Source organism: Maylandia zebra, linkage group LG9 (genome assembly GCF_041146795.1).
Source record: "Maylandia zebra isolate NMK-2024a linkage group LG9, Mzebra_GT3a, whole genome shotgun sequence".
NCBI classification, from domain to species: Eukaryota; Metazoa; Chordata; class Actinopteri; order Cichliformes; family Cichlidae; genus Maylandia; species Maylandia zebra.
This window is the reverse complement of record NC_135175.1, coordinates 14,446,836-14,461,899: the sequence shown is the minus strand read 5'-3', so window position 1 is coordinate 14,461,899 and position 15,064 is coordinate 14,446,836. Positions and strand designations below refer to the sequence as shown.

Here is a 15,064-nt window from a genome sequence, read left to right as displayed (position 1 = left end):
GTTTGTGTGACTCCATGCGACAAAGTTCCTCACCAGACTTCTGTACTCCTCTTCTTGATCATCCCAGATACACCCCATGATGGCCGTGTCATCTGCAAACTTCTGAATATGGCATAATTCAGAGTTGTAGCAGAAGTCAGAGGTGTACAGGGTGAAGAGAAGAGGGGACAGCACAGTTCCCTGTGGTGCTCCTGTGCTGCTGACCACTGTGTCAGACGTGATGTCCTTCAGCCTGACGTACTGTGGTCTTTAGTAAAAATAACCTTTAGGGTATCTTACAGGAATGGACAATGTTCCTCTTATTACATTGCAATGACACAGTATTATCAGAGGTGTAATCTGCATCAGATGTGTTTACAGATGGAGACGGCTTCTAAAGCGAGGAGCTTTGAAGTGCTAAAAGTACGTACCTCAGACCTGACAAGGCTGGAGCCTAAAGGGCCCGACTCTAAATAAAATATATGAAAAACAGCAAATATAAAGACTTGTTACTAGTAACATGGTGTTTTCATAGCTGAATCCTAGTTCTGATACTACTTTCTACGTTTGAATATTTTGCCTGTTATTTTTAGCTCTTCGGTGTGTAACTGAACTGTCAGTTGTAAAGAGTTCTTTGCTATTTCGCATTCAGTTCAGTCCTGTTGAAAAGATGATGTTACCTTTTGTGGTAAGTACTTTTATCACGTCTGAAGTGTATGCATCCAGCGTTATTCATGCTGTTCACAGTTCAGTGACCAAACTTTCTACTTCTCATGTGGTTTTGTCACTTACGTTATCACACTAATGTATCTGTGTTGACATTGTGAGTGTGAAATACTCTGCATGTAATATTTGTCAACATTTTTTTAAGTGTTAGACTTGTGTACTGTGGGGGAAAAAATACACCAGCCATTGTGTCTGCCTTAAAAGAGGTTTATTCATTGCACTGTAATAAAATCCTCGGCGTACAACTTCTACAAATACCTTATAATCTCAGTGACTTGAATTGGTCCAACGTTTCACATACTGCAAGTAAACGTCGCTTGAAATCAAATCATGCGATTGGCGAGATGAATAATGCATAGTGATCTTTGGCCTCAGTGAAAACCCGCTAAACTTTTCACTTTTGAACAGCTAATGCATTTTTAAGGTTTTTTTTTCTTTCATTTTAACATTAAAATGACATTTCATGAGAGCTGGATAATGTATGTGCATTTAGTGTATTTAACACCATCCCCGCCAATGATTAAATAACCGAGCAGTCAGTGTTTCAAATCATGTATAAAACAAAATCCTTTCTTCTGATGTGTACACGTGTATACATATATATTCATATATATATATATATAGACGTGTTTTTATAACAAAACTATTATGGGATGTCTTGAATGATTAGTGATTCATGAGTCAGTCCTGGAAGGGATGTTAAGTGTTAAAAAGTGGTGATAAAAATAATCCTTTAAAATGTTATTTTAATGAATTAAAAATGTTCTGACTGCATCTTCTTTCTAAAAAAAAAAAAAAAAAAAAAATCTTTGGGCTTCAGCCTGTAAACATTTGCAGCCTGAACTCATTATTGTTAAAACTCTTAAAAGGCACCATTGGTTGCACTTCAGTATGATGTTCCACCTACCAACCCAGCAGCAGCCTCAAATGTTATAGCAACAGTGTAAAATGATGTCCAAAAACAGAAGGTGTTGTACTGATAATCTCACATCTCAATTCTCTTTGCAAAGGGACAGGCAGGAGTCACTGAATGCGTTTTCATACACAGGGAAAGTTTGATATTCACATTATTGCTGGTTTTATGACTGAATCCTCAACATAAGATTCATTCTACCCATTTTTTGTTTATTTATTCATTTATAAATTTTTGTGTATGTAAACTCGGGTCACTAGTTCTGATTACACCTTCATGATGTGAATTCTGCTTCCTGAGTACCTCCCTCCCTGCTTCTTTGTTTACTTCCTGTCAGGAGGCTTTTTAATTGTGTACTCTATCCTCCAGTGCCTTGAGCTCAGCCTCCACCTGCGCTGGCAGGTCAGTGCCAACCTGCTGAGTAAAGTAGGCTTTCAATTCCTGGGTCTCCTTCTGCCAGAAAGGCTTGGGCACGTCAAACAGTGCGCCCATATCTACCTTGCTGCCCAGACCTTTAGTGTCGATGGCACCATCTTGTGGCACCCAGCCGATGATGCTCTTTTTGGCTGCCTCGTCCTCTCTCTCTCTGCCGCAGCGTTTAAAGATCCACTCTAGCACGCGGGCGTTCTCACCGAAGCCAGGCCACAGGAAGGCGCCGGTTGCCGGGTCCTTTCTGAACCAGTTGACGTGGAAGATCTTGGGCAGCTGAGTGGGGGCCTTACGGCTCTGCATGCTCAGCCAGTGAGCGAGGTAGTCTCCAAAGTTGTAGCCGAAGAACGGCCGCATGGCGAAGGGGTCGTGCATGATCACCTTGCCTGGAGGGAAAATGGAAAAGCAACTTCCTCATTATTTCATTATGTGAAAAACAGCAAAAGTAAAGAGACCGCTCCGGAGAGTTTCACAGAACTGCATCTCAGAAACATGTGAGGATCCGTACCTTTATGCTCAGCAGCTGCTGTGGCCTCAGACCTCATTGCAGCTCCAATAAATACTCCGTGCTGCCAGTTCAAAGACTCGTAGACCAATGGGACTCCTGACAACATCAACATCATGTGATCAGATTCGGTGCAAGCCTACTTTCTGCTACAAGTTATACTGCGCTCCAATTATTTATTTTTTTAAAAACTTCATGCTGTTGTAATACACTCAAAAGAGAAAATACATCGTACTTCATGAACCATAAACTGCAATCAATGCTTGACTATTTCAAGCACTGCGAGTCCTATCTTGTGTCTCTATTAAAACAGTGACTCCCAACCTTTTAAGTCAATGTACCCACACAGGCCAGACCCATGTACCCGCTTTTATTTACCAATAAGTGTAAACCAGTAAAATACAGAGCCACCATATTCTCTTAATTTACATATGGCATCTTGAGTCAGTATGTACCCCGACTGATCCAACAAAACAGACAGGAGTGTAATATATAATACATCTATAATTTCTCAAAAAAAAAAACATTTCATTTCACTAAAGCTGAAAATGTTATTGATGAATGGTAAATGGCCTGTATTTGTATATGCTGTATATTGTATATGTTGTATATTTGTTCATGTTGCCCATGAACATCAAGACTGCACCGTTTCATTTTAAATGTGTTGTGGGTGTTTTTGTGTGGATGAACAGCCAAAATGTGATAATATGAATCCACCGGGGTACAAAGTGTGTTTAAACTTGGCACCAACCTTCTGGCCTCCTCCCACCAAAGACGATGGCATCAATGGGGACACCCTCCTCACTCTCCCACTGGGGGTCAATGATGGGACACTGAGCCGCTGGTGCACAGAAACGGGAGTTGGGGTGGGCGCAGAGTGTTGAGCTTCCTGTGTACAAAGAAGACAAACTGCTTGTTTGTTTGTTTGTTTGTTAACAGCTCGTGTTTTTAATGTCATGGTTAATGGTTAACTGCGTCTACTCTTGACTCTCGCAGTACTCTTGACCTACCAAAGTCAAGAGTACTGCAACCCCTGGAAAAAAACTGAAAATCTCATGGGGACACCCAATTATAAATCTTCACTCTCAAACAAAGAGAGCCATGCATTTCCTTGAAAACTGCATTAAAAACCTAAACAGAACACGTGTTGTTGCACAGTCATATGCAAAGTAGTATAACACCAATATGCGATCCACCTGCAACTGAGTAATGGTAAAAAATGGTAAATGGCCTGTATTTGTATAGCGCTTTTCTAGTCCCTAAGGACCCACAAACTAGCCGTCTCCTATTACCAGTTTGAATTCACATTTTTTTTATAAATGTGTCACTCTACAGATTTGTGAGTAATTTCAAACTGAATTTCTGAGAGGCTGATGTTGTCCAAGATAAGGACAATGCTGGATAAAACCTCCCACCCACTCCATGGCTTGCTGGCTAATCACAGAAGCACATTCAGTGACAGACCGAGATTACTCAAATACACCACTGAATGACACAGGAAATCTCCCCGTACAACTCCAATACTTACACCCTTTTGCACGTGCTCTACGGTAAAATAACAAATTACGACGTTTCACAGATTAGAGTTAAATATCAATCATATAAATTTAACCTCTGTAATATTCTTGATATTTATAATTGAGCAGTTTGTATACATATATACATTGTGCTATTTCTTAAATTTGTAAACATTGTAGTAAATTGTATTATTTAATTAGTTTAGTCTGTTGCTGTTACTTTCTTGGAGTAACTGTAACCCACATAATAATCTTATTAAAGTATTTTGAATCTGAATGTCAGTTAATACTGCGGCCCACCTGCAGTACCTTTGCAGACCACCAGGGGGCCCGGGAATCACTACTTCCACCCAGTTCTAAATTTGTGACTTTGCTTTGGTTCACCAGCAGATGGTGCTGTATACACTTTGACTGTTAAGTATACTGATACACAACGACTGATGTCACCTTGTTTCCAGGTTTTGCCATGCCAATCTGTGAGCGCCATGTCAGCAGGAGGGGGGTCGAGTCCTTCCCACCACACCCCCCCATCGCTGGTTTCACCAACATTGGTGAACACAGTATTTTTAACAATAGTAGCCATGGCGTAGGGGTTGGTCTTGTTGGAGGTGCCCGGGGCCACGCCAAAGAACCCGTTCTCTGGGTTGATGGCCCTCAGTTTACCTACAGAAAGATTAGAGGGCTTTTTGTAACTACAGATTATTTTTGGATTACTAAAATGAAGTGAGTGCTTCACTCACCTTGGCTGTCAAACTTCATCCAGGCAATGTCGTCGCCTACACATTCAACCTTCCAGCCTGGTAGAGCTGGTTTCATCATGGCCAGGTTGGTTTTACCACAAGCGCTGGGGAAGGCAGCTGCAATGTATCGCTTCACACCCTGAGGACTGGTGATTCCTAGGATCTGAAGAGAGAAGAAAGAGGGAAATATTAATATTAGCAAGAATATAACTCCACGTTTTTAATAAATGTAGAAGGTGTAGGCTTGTAGTGTTAATGTTTTTAATTAAAATAAACCCTCTTTAATTCAGACTCAGGTCATAATCATTACATAGCATTCTAACCAGCATGTGCTCAGCCAGCCAGCCTTCATCTTTGGCGATGCGGGAGGCGATGCGCAGGGCAAAGCACTTTTTCCCAAGGAGAGAGTTCCCTCCATAGCCACTGCCGAAGGAGAGGATCTGCCTGGTGTCGGGCAGGTGGGATATCAGCACCTTTTCTGGGTTGCAGGGCCACGAGTTCACCAGAGGAGCTAGTAGTAAAAAGGAGGGAACAAATAAAAGGCAGGAAAATGTATAAAATGTTGCAAAAACGGATAGAAATTACAAATAAAACTCGATTCAGGCTCTTGAAATCTGCACCTTTGAGAGGTAAAGGTCGCCCCACGGAGTGCTGACAGCGGACAAACTCCACTCCCTCAGCCAGTTTATTGAGAACAGGAGTGCCCATACGCGTCATGATACCCATACTGGCCACAACATACGGGGAGTCCGTCACCTGGAAGAAAAAATAAACTGATTATTACGCTGACCTATAACTTAGGAAGCCCAGTGATTAAAAAAAATAAAAATAAAAAGTACACACAAAATAAATTACAGCAATTCACTGGAAGAAAGCAGCACAGCAGGCTCACGTGTTTACTGCAGGTTTTTGCTGAGTATGAACTAGTGAGAGAACAATAGCTTTTACCTGGACACCATATTTGGTCAGAGCTGAGCCTACGGGACCCATGCTGAAGGGGATCACATACATAGTCCGGCCTACAGTGAGGACACAGATTAAAAACAACACATTGATGCAGTTACTTTAGCTGATGTAGAAAACAAGGTTCAAATCTAAAAGCTGAAGGTCAAGTAGATCAAGCAACAGCACCGATATAGTTAAAGGTTGTAAACACATTTTCCTTGAGATCTTTGTGATAATAATTGGGAGCTATGCAGACTGCATGTCTAATATGATCAATAAGGTACACTTTTCTATACCACAAAGAAAAGTTGTTACACTGGCCAAGAATCCAAGCACACACTAGCTGAAAGAGTACAACATGTTTTTAGTGACCTGCAGGTGTTTAAAGTAGCCCCTCCCCTTATAAATACTTATGGGTCAGCTGCAGGTTAGCACACAGAGTGAGCAAGCAATCACACACCACTATAAAGACTAAAAAGCCCTAAACAATAAATAAATATATATGGATCACAGATGTTCGCCTATTACCTCACAGAATAATGACTGTTTCTCGAAGCTCACCTAAACCTTGAGGTTAAGGTGTGTACCTAAAAGCAGGATTTATAACACTGCAACAAACGTGGAAGCTAATCCTGTTCTAACAGGCAACAAACTCAACAGTGACAAGAAGAAAAAAAAACTGAAGCAGGCCTCACAATATATATATTTTTTTTTTAAAAACACCTCAGCTTATTTAAAGTTCCTGATGTTAAGTTGCTTTTAAAATCCTTCCTGTTTTTTAAAACCATTTTTCAAACTATTCTTAAAACATTTTATTAGCATTAAAATGAAAATATCCCTTTTTAAATAGAATCCTTTAACGAGGTGAACGTGACAGTCAATTAAAACAGAGGAAAGGTGAAAATGCTCGGTCTCCTGGCAACAATGAACAAACATTTGACTTCCGTCCAATTACGTACCGGCCATGCTGCCAGGGAAACGCTCCTCTCTGGCTTTCTGCCAGTCAGACTCACTCATCCAGCTACCCAGCTGGCTTTTCACCCCTGCAGCAGGGATGGGGATCGTGTCTCTCTTCTTCTTGGTCACTATCACAGTCTTGCTCTCCACTCGGGCCACATCTTTTGGGTCTGTACGTGCCAACCAACTGCCAAATAAAACGTTTATTATTGAAAGCTCTCACAGCATGTTTCCAAATAACTACTTTAGGTGATTGCTTTGTTTTGTATGCTGTTCCATTATCTTTACCAGTTCTCATATTTGGGAAGCTTCTTGACCATGCCATCCCTCTCCAGACCTGCCAGGATGTTGGCCGTCTCTTCCGGCGTCCCAGTCACCACGTGTACATTGGTAGGCTTACACTCCTCCACAGCCCCCTTCACAAAGTCGGCCACCGCGGGTGGCAGCGACCGGATTGAGGCCAGAGATCGAACCCCGACGCTCGCCCCGAAACCACCCTTCCTGAAAGAGAAGGACAATATAAAATCACTCTACTGGCGACAAGAAGAAAAATCCAACAAAACAGACTAAACACAACTCCAACCTGAAGAGATCAGAACTTCTTTAACAATAGTATTTGTTGGACTGAAATCCAATGTTTTTTCTTTTGCCATACAACGCATAAAATAAATAACTGACCAAGTTTAGACCAGTGAATTTGCCAGGGGACAGCTGAGAGACATATCTATAAAGCAATCAAACGTCTTCCTTCTTTCATTCTTTAGAGTAAATTCCTGCAAAAACCTGCCACAAGAGACTAATACAAGGCGAGTCTCCTCATGTAATCTAGCTATTCATCCATTTTCTTCCGCTTACCCAATTAATGATCCAGGGGATGGGGGCGAACTACAGTGGTCCCTCGCTATATCCCGGTTAACCTTTCACAGCCTCCCTGTTTTGCGGGTTTTTTTGTGTGTGCAATTTTGCATGCTTTTTTTTGTAACAGTGCATTGTGTTCTGCGTCCTGATTGGCTGTAGACCATTGTCAATTAATCTCCATGTCTGTGTCTCCTGTACAGTACAGAATACGTTCAGCTTGTCAAATTTACATAAATCTTCTATGGCTAGTAGTGTGACTTTGAAGTGCTGTACTGTATGTTTGTATGTTTTCTCCCAAACAAACACAACAATGTCAACAAAACATTTTGCACCGTCAAAGGCGCCTGCAGTAGCACCCAAAAAGGCAGAGGAAGATGCTAACCATCCCACAAAAAGTTGGACTTCTGGACATGCTAAAGGAAGGTAGAAGTTAGCGTACCAGATTATGAGGCGCATTAAGCGAAACAAAACAGTCAGACATTTCAAACTTTACTCAACTCATTCTTCTTCCTTTCTCTACTTAATTTCCCTTAAGGATCAATAAAGTATTCTGATTCTGATTCCGTACTATTGATTCATTAATGCTGAATTCTCTCACAGCTGCTCTATTCCCATGTTCTGGACCAGAAAACAATTTTTGATCTTTGGTTTCATTCTATAATACTGGATAGGGCTGGGCCATATTATACCGTTTACGGTAATACCGGTACAATGTCAGGCAGCGATAAGAAAATGAAATATCACGATAGAATATGGGTAAAACGCGCATGCGCAGTGCCTTTGTTTTCATACGCACATGGCCGAAAAAGCATGGCGGCAACGGAGAATGAGAAGGGAGAAAGCGGATCGTTGAGTGAAATGGATGAACCAGAATTAGTTTGTAAAAATGGTGCCACTGCAGTGATGCGGAACTAGTTTGGTGTTTGTCCGTCAGTTTCCGCGCAGAAACAATGGGTAGGATGGTTTGTCAGGTAGGATGGATTCCCAGAACACCGTATTTGTTGGACTAAGGTGCTTGTAAATCTGGGAGTAATCTGGGTCCTAAACTCTGTCCGTTTCATGTCCCAAAGTCAAACGAACACTGCAGCATCACTGAGAGAAAAACTGTCTAGATTCTTTCATCTTTAATAAAACGTTCCGCTTTGCTGCTTTACCAGATGTAACTATGAAGTTTAACATCCAGGCATCCATGAAAACAGAATTTATTACACTTAACGGAGTTAGAAGCAAGCAGGAAGTTAGCTCGCTAGTTTCGTTAGTTACCTAAGCATGACATAGCATGTTGTAACTAAGATTTCTGAAAAAATTCAAACATAAAGCTCTGCTATCACTTCCAACATAAATGAAGACAGGAAACTAAACAGCAGTGACGTTTGTTGTGTTACTGAAGTTGGGCTAGCTGGTATATAATGATGTGCTACGTGATCGCTAGCGACACAGCTATGTTAGCATAACATAAACAGTGAAGCTGGAGGATGAACACTAACACTTTTCCACTTGATAAAAGTTAACGTTAAGGTTCCTGATGGTTAGAGACAAATGCAATCGCATGGCAGGATGCTGTAAACGGACCAAACTTCAGTCAGGAGAATAACTGAGATAATCCATCCACAATACGAGGTTAGTCATTAATATACTGCAACAACATGGGAATAGAGCAGCTGTTATAGAATACAGCATTAATGAATCAATGGTACAGAAGTGGAGGAAGCAAGAAGAATGAGTTGAATAAAGTTTGATTTATCTGAGTGCTTTGTTTCGCTTAACGTGCCTTATGATCCCGTGCACCTTATGGTCTGAAAATTACATATTTGACTTTTTTATTTGACACACCGCAGTATAATGTTGCAAAGCACCTCTTTTTAACTTCAGTGGATATTATACATGGTTATACTCAGGATATGTCAGCCCATTTCTACTTGAAATGCCTTTTGGTTAAACTTTCAAAATAACTCCCGCCATAAATGAGGGGCCGCTGTATTCCAGATGTTACAGGGAGTAAGATAGATGACGTGTCCAGGGTGTACACCATTTATCACAGGGCTAACACAAAGAGACAAACAACCGTTCACGTTCACATTCACACCAATGGCCAATGTAGAATGAACAGTTAACCCAAACTCGTGTCTTTGGACTGAGATGTGGGGAGAACATGCAAAAGCCTGGATTTTTTGCCAGGGCCTTCTTGCTATGACGCAATTGTGCCACAATACCACAGTGCCCTCCCAGTCTAAATGTACCAAATGCTGCAGTGCATTGTAAATGTACAGACAGGTGTCCTTGTTGTTTGATGTTTGACAGTAATACTGAAGTGTGTGGTGCTCTTTGTCTGTTGGCAGCATTTTTAAATATTTGTTGTTGTTTCTGGTCTTCAGTCACTCCGTACGGCCCCCTCAGAAACAACTTGTTTTTTTGTTTTTATTTTTATGTATAACCTTTAGTATCTTCATGTATGACATTTTTCCAAGATGTAACCTTTAAAGGACACAGGATGGTTTCAAATATGACACTTGAAAAAAAGCAAGTTAAAAAGTGTCAAAGTTTAATCCACCTTATTGTACTTAGAGTGCCACAGACAAGCTAAAACACCTTTTAAAGCCTCAAAGTATCACTTTGCGGCAGCAGTGATAATGAGGTGTCTTTGTTGTTGTTATTAGAGAAACCTAAAAGCCTCAAGCTGACCTTTCCACATATGCTGAGAGGTCTGTGGGTGGGTGCAGGGCCCTCTGTTTGTTAGCAGCTTGATATTCACAAACATAAGCCACTGAGAGTCATCATGTATGCAGTTACAACACAAGCCTATGGGTGTCTGCATGCGTGTCCCTTGCCTGTCTCTGACAATAGAACACACAATGCATGTGCTTTGTGTCTGTGGACACTATGGCTGAACCCCATGACCTCTTTAGAAAAAAGTGAAATTCGTGTTCTTTATGGTCGCATGAGAGGCCCGTTTTTTTAAAAGGAGCAGCTAATAACTGCCAAAACAAATCACACACATTCACTTTGTTTCAAAGATCAATACATGAAGTCAGCTGCAGGCACGTGGCTCCAATTGGCAGCAGTCGGTGGTTCATTATACATACATCCTGTACACACACACACGCACGCACACATGTGCTCGCTTTCACTGATGCATGCACACATACACATTAGTCTGGTCTGAATGTACAAAGGGTGTGAGCAGCAGGCACAACAAGAAGTTCAAGATGAGCAAGGCATCACATGACCCAGCAGTGTGAAGGCACAGAGCTGAGGAGTAAGAACTACTGTCACACTCAAGGCCAACTTTAAAGCAGCTTTCAGACACAGTGCGTTAGGTCTGTAGCTGACTTTTCAACTGAATTTACATTTTCTTACCAGTAAACTGTACCCACAGTTTGGAGCAGCTGCAGCTCATTTGGTGTATTTGAGAAAGACACTAAACCCGTTTCTTGACGAGATAATCATCTACAAACAACACTGTGTCTGCAGCTTTTGACTGATTGGCTGTCGTTCTATTGGGCAACAAGGCTGTGGCTCTACAGCAACGGTAACAGACAACTATTATTTGACCTTTGACCCAAAAATGACGACACTTTGTTTAGGCTTATCTGTGACTTCCGATAAACCGGTCCCTTTGGTCAGCTCTGCAGACTTTTAGACCCTTTACCCCCTCCACAGTAAATCAATTACCTATGCTCCAAAACATCATCATTGTCACACTGCTGATGATAATTAACAAGGGTGGTGCTGAATATTATCTCCAGTGTGACTGAGATTAGGATGAGCTGGATTGAATTTGAAGTGAATTAAACACGAGCAAATGTTTTAACTGTTCATTTTCTTGCTAAGGAACTCATGGGAGCTGGGAGAAGAGATTAGCAGCTTTGCTTTTCTTTGTCTGCAACAGAGAAACTGTGATATTTTTACATTTTTTTAGAAATCCTGTAAAGACTTTGATGACTCATCCAACTTTCCCTGCAGTCAACCATCTGATTATGCCACGTCTTTGCCTCCTGCTTGGTATATTGTTGCATAGATTTATCCAGACATAAGCCATCAAGGGAACAACTATTCAGCAGGACCTGGTCTAATGTTTAAGGATTAATATTTTTCCGACCAAACACTTTCAAAGAACTCATCACTAAGCTCTGTTATTGATTATCCTAGATAAACAACTTGTTCCCCTAACACACCTCCAAGTGAGTAAGCCAATCCTCACACACCACAGGCCGACACGCCTACAGTCCACCTTCAAAGCCCTGACAGATCCTGGTCAAAGGCCTCTTTAAGGAGGAGTCTAATCGTCAAGCAAAGACAAGCCAGCACATCACTTCAAGGAGCATGCACACATGCTGCATGCATTAGTACTCCTCCTACTGTGGTGAATACACAGTAAAATACTCTGGGACATGCCTCCGGGCATGAGCAATCTCTCAAGTGGAAATACAAACAAAATCCACAGGTCACTGAGTCACTAATTCACCCACTCTCTAACATGCATCCATGATAGCACAATAAATGCGCAAACACACACACAATGTCATCGAGTGCTCACTTTCAGTCTTGTGTGATGTTGGCTTATCACAAATCCTGGAGGGGTAAAAGCAGCAAAGTTTAGATGGCAAATTATCCTGATGTGTTCCTTCAGTCATAAAGACATGAAATTATATTTGTGTCATGAGTGCCAGCAAATAACTTCATTATCCAGTATCAACTATCAGGTCAAACGACATTTTTCAGCAGGTAACAGAACAGCTGTCAAACAGGAAGAGTCACAGTAAGGTGAAACTGTTTCCAGGAACTCCTTAGAATAGTAGAATAGTTTGGGAATATGTAAATCTGTTACAATAAATGAAGACTGCTACAGTGTCTAAACTCTTACTTCAAAATGGTCTCTTTTTTAGTTTTCATACAAAAAATGGTCTTAACGAATTCAGTTTTCATGCTTAGTGTCATTTTCTTTTCAAAATAAAAGCATCGAAAATACAGTGAAGGGGTGACTGTTGCCCGCGCGTTTATCGTAACCTAAACAGCAAGCAAAACACTTTTAAAACAAAAGAAGAAGAATAAAGCAGACACACATTTAAATCGCAGAAACACTAGAAAGCCGCGATAACCCACCTTCGTATGACTCCCAGTAAAAGGCACGACATCTTTGGTTTAAAAGTTAAACTAGCTTATATTTAAAAAAAAAAAAAAAAATCACAGTGTAAAAAGGCACATAAAAGCTAGCTGAGAGGGAGACACGAGGAGCAGCAGTCGCTAGAGTCGGTCAGAGCTCATATCTGTACGTGCACTGAGGGGACCTTGCACTTTGCTCAACGTGTACATTTACACGGAGACACCTCCACACCGGCAAACTGGATGTCCCCGCGAGTCCTCCGCCCGTCTGCCGCTTTGTACGCTCAACTGTGACCGGCCGACTCACATCTGGGGGAGGCGCTTCCTCTGGAACAATTAAATATCCTATAGGTTACTTCTGTCGTGCCCATTTATGTTCGGCTGCTGTTTTGTCCCCCCTCCTGGATGATGCAAGTTTTCACAGTGCTTGAGTACAAACAGGCACGGAGTACCAGCGTGGAGGGGAGTAACCGGAAGTTCGAGCGAGGGCGCGGAAATACATTCTCACCGATTCTCACTTCGTTTAGATGGGAGCGCAAGACTTATGGAAAGGATGTAAACCACGGGTGGCAAACATACGGACCGCGAGCCAGAATCGGCCCGGTCAAGACTCCAATCCGGCCAATTGGAGGAGTTTGGAAAATTTGATGCAGAACATACATTTTTGAATTTTAACTGTATTTTCACAAGTTTAACAGTTTTCCCCACTGATAAATACCTCCACCATGTCCATTCATACTACAAAAGTAATTACTAATAGATTTATTACATATTTATTTCACAAAGAGTGATGCTGGCATATTTCATTCATTTAATAAAGCAGTATTTGTTTATCACAAATCAAATCACTTTTTATTGTCACATCACATGTGCAGGCACACTGGCACAGCACATGCAAGTGAAATTCTTGTGTGCGAGCCCCACAAGCAACAGAGATGTGCAAAACACAACAACACAAACGAGCAAAATACAAGAATGGCCAACCTGAAACTAATAAATATATGTACAATATATAATAGTGTATGCATTTCTGGATGTGTATACTAAATGTTTTTCTACGTGTGTGTGTGTGTGTGTGTGTGTGTGTGTGTGTGTGTGTGTGTGTGTGTGTGTGTGTGTGTGTGTGTGTGTGTGTGTGTGTGAATACACATTTTTACAAATTAAATAGTAAACAATAATAAAATAAAATATATAAAATATACAGAGTTGAATATGTGCAAAACAGCGGCATTACTGTACGGTATGTAGTGCATAATGTTGAAGTTCCAGTAGTGAAGCTGAGGTGTCTATGAAGTGTTCAGCAGTCTGATGGCCTGATGGAAAAAGCTGTCTCTCAGTCTGCTGGTACGGGACCCGATGCTGCAGAACCTCCTTCCTGATGGAAGTAGTCTGAACAGTTTATGGCTGGGGTGACTGGAGTCCTTGATGATCCTCCCCGCTTTCCTCAGGCACCGCTTCCTGTAGATGTCTTGGAGGGAGGGAAGCTCACCTCCAATTATCCGTTCAGAGCACCGCACTACTCGCTGGAGAGCTTTGCAGTTGTAGGCGGTGCTGTTGCCATACCAGGTGGTGATGCATCCAGTGAGGATGCTCTCAATGGCACAGTGATAGAAGGTCCTGAGGATGCGGGGGCTCATGCCGAATCTTTTCAGTCTCCTGAGAAAGAAGAGGCGCTGCTGCGCCTTCTTCACTGTTTTGTTTGTGTGTACTGACCACGTAAGATCCTCAGCCAGATGTACTCCAAGGAACCGGAAGCTGCTCACTCTCTCCACAGCAGCGCCGTTGATGGTGATGGGGGTGTGTACTTCTCTGCACCTCTATCTATCACGTAGATAAACTGAGATGTACTATTGAAATTGTGCTTCTTCTTGTTATATTAACGTAATTGATTTGGTTTGTATCCAAATTTCTGTACACTGACAGAACATAAGATCAGCATGAGCTGTATGTGGCCCACCATGTAAAATGAGTTTCACATTCCTGGTGTAAACCTGTGGAAGTAGCCTACACAAAACTGAGAATGAAAACTGAAAACAACATAAAGAAAAACAACTGCAGAACGCCCTAAAGGTAAACTGCTGATGCTGGAAATAGGTTTCAAGTGACAGCTCATTTCTCACGAGGCCAGGCACCTTTAGTTTTCCTACATATACAGTGGGGCAAAAAAGTATTTAGTCAGCCACCGATTGTGCAAGTTCCCCCACTTAAAATGATGACAGAGGTCAGTAATTTGCACCAGAGGTACACTTCAACTGTGAGAGACAGAATGTGAAAAAAAAATCCATGAATTCACATGGTAGGATTTGTAAAGAATTTATTCGTAAATTAGGGTGGAAAATAAGTATTTGGTCACCTCAAACAAGGAAAATCTCTGGCTCTCACAGACCTGTAA

General features: G+C 41.6%; 1 protein-coding gene across 1 annotated transcript; it reads right to left on the bottom strand.

Annotated features, from left to right (window-relative positions):
• Positions 1-898: 898 nt before the first annotated feature.
• On the bottom strand, positions 899-13,105 carry pck2 (phosphoenolpyruvate carboxykinase 2 (mitochondrial)). The gene is made up of 11 exons (XM_004569557.4): positions 12,673-13,105; positions 7,000-7,212; positions 6,714-6,898; positions 5,758-5,828; positions 5,430-5,565; positions 5,133-5,320; positions 4,810-4,972; positions 4,517-4,732; positions 3,304-3,441; positions 2,556-2,651; positions 899-2,433 (listed from the first exon to the last, which is right to left on the bottom strand). The coding sequence occupies exons 1-11, from the start codon at positions 12,702-12,704 to the stop codon at positions 1,964-1,966; spliced, it is 1,908 nt and encodes a 635-aa protein (XP_004569614.3). The 5' UTR covers positions 12,705-13,105; the 3' UTR covers positions 899-1,963.
• Between the last annotated feature and the right edge of the window lie 1,959 nt (positions 13,106-15,064).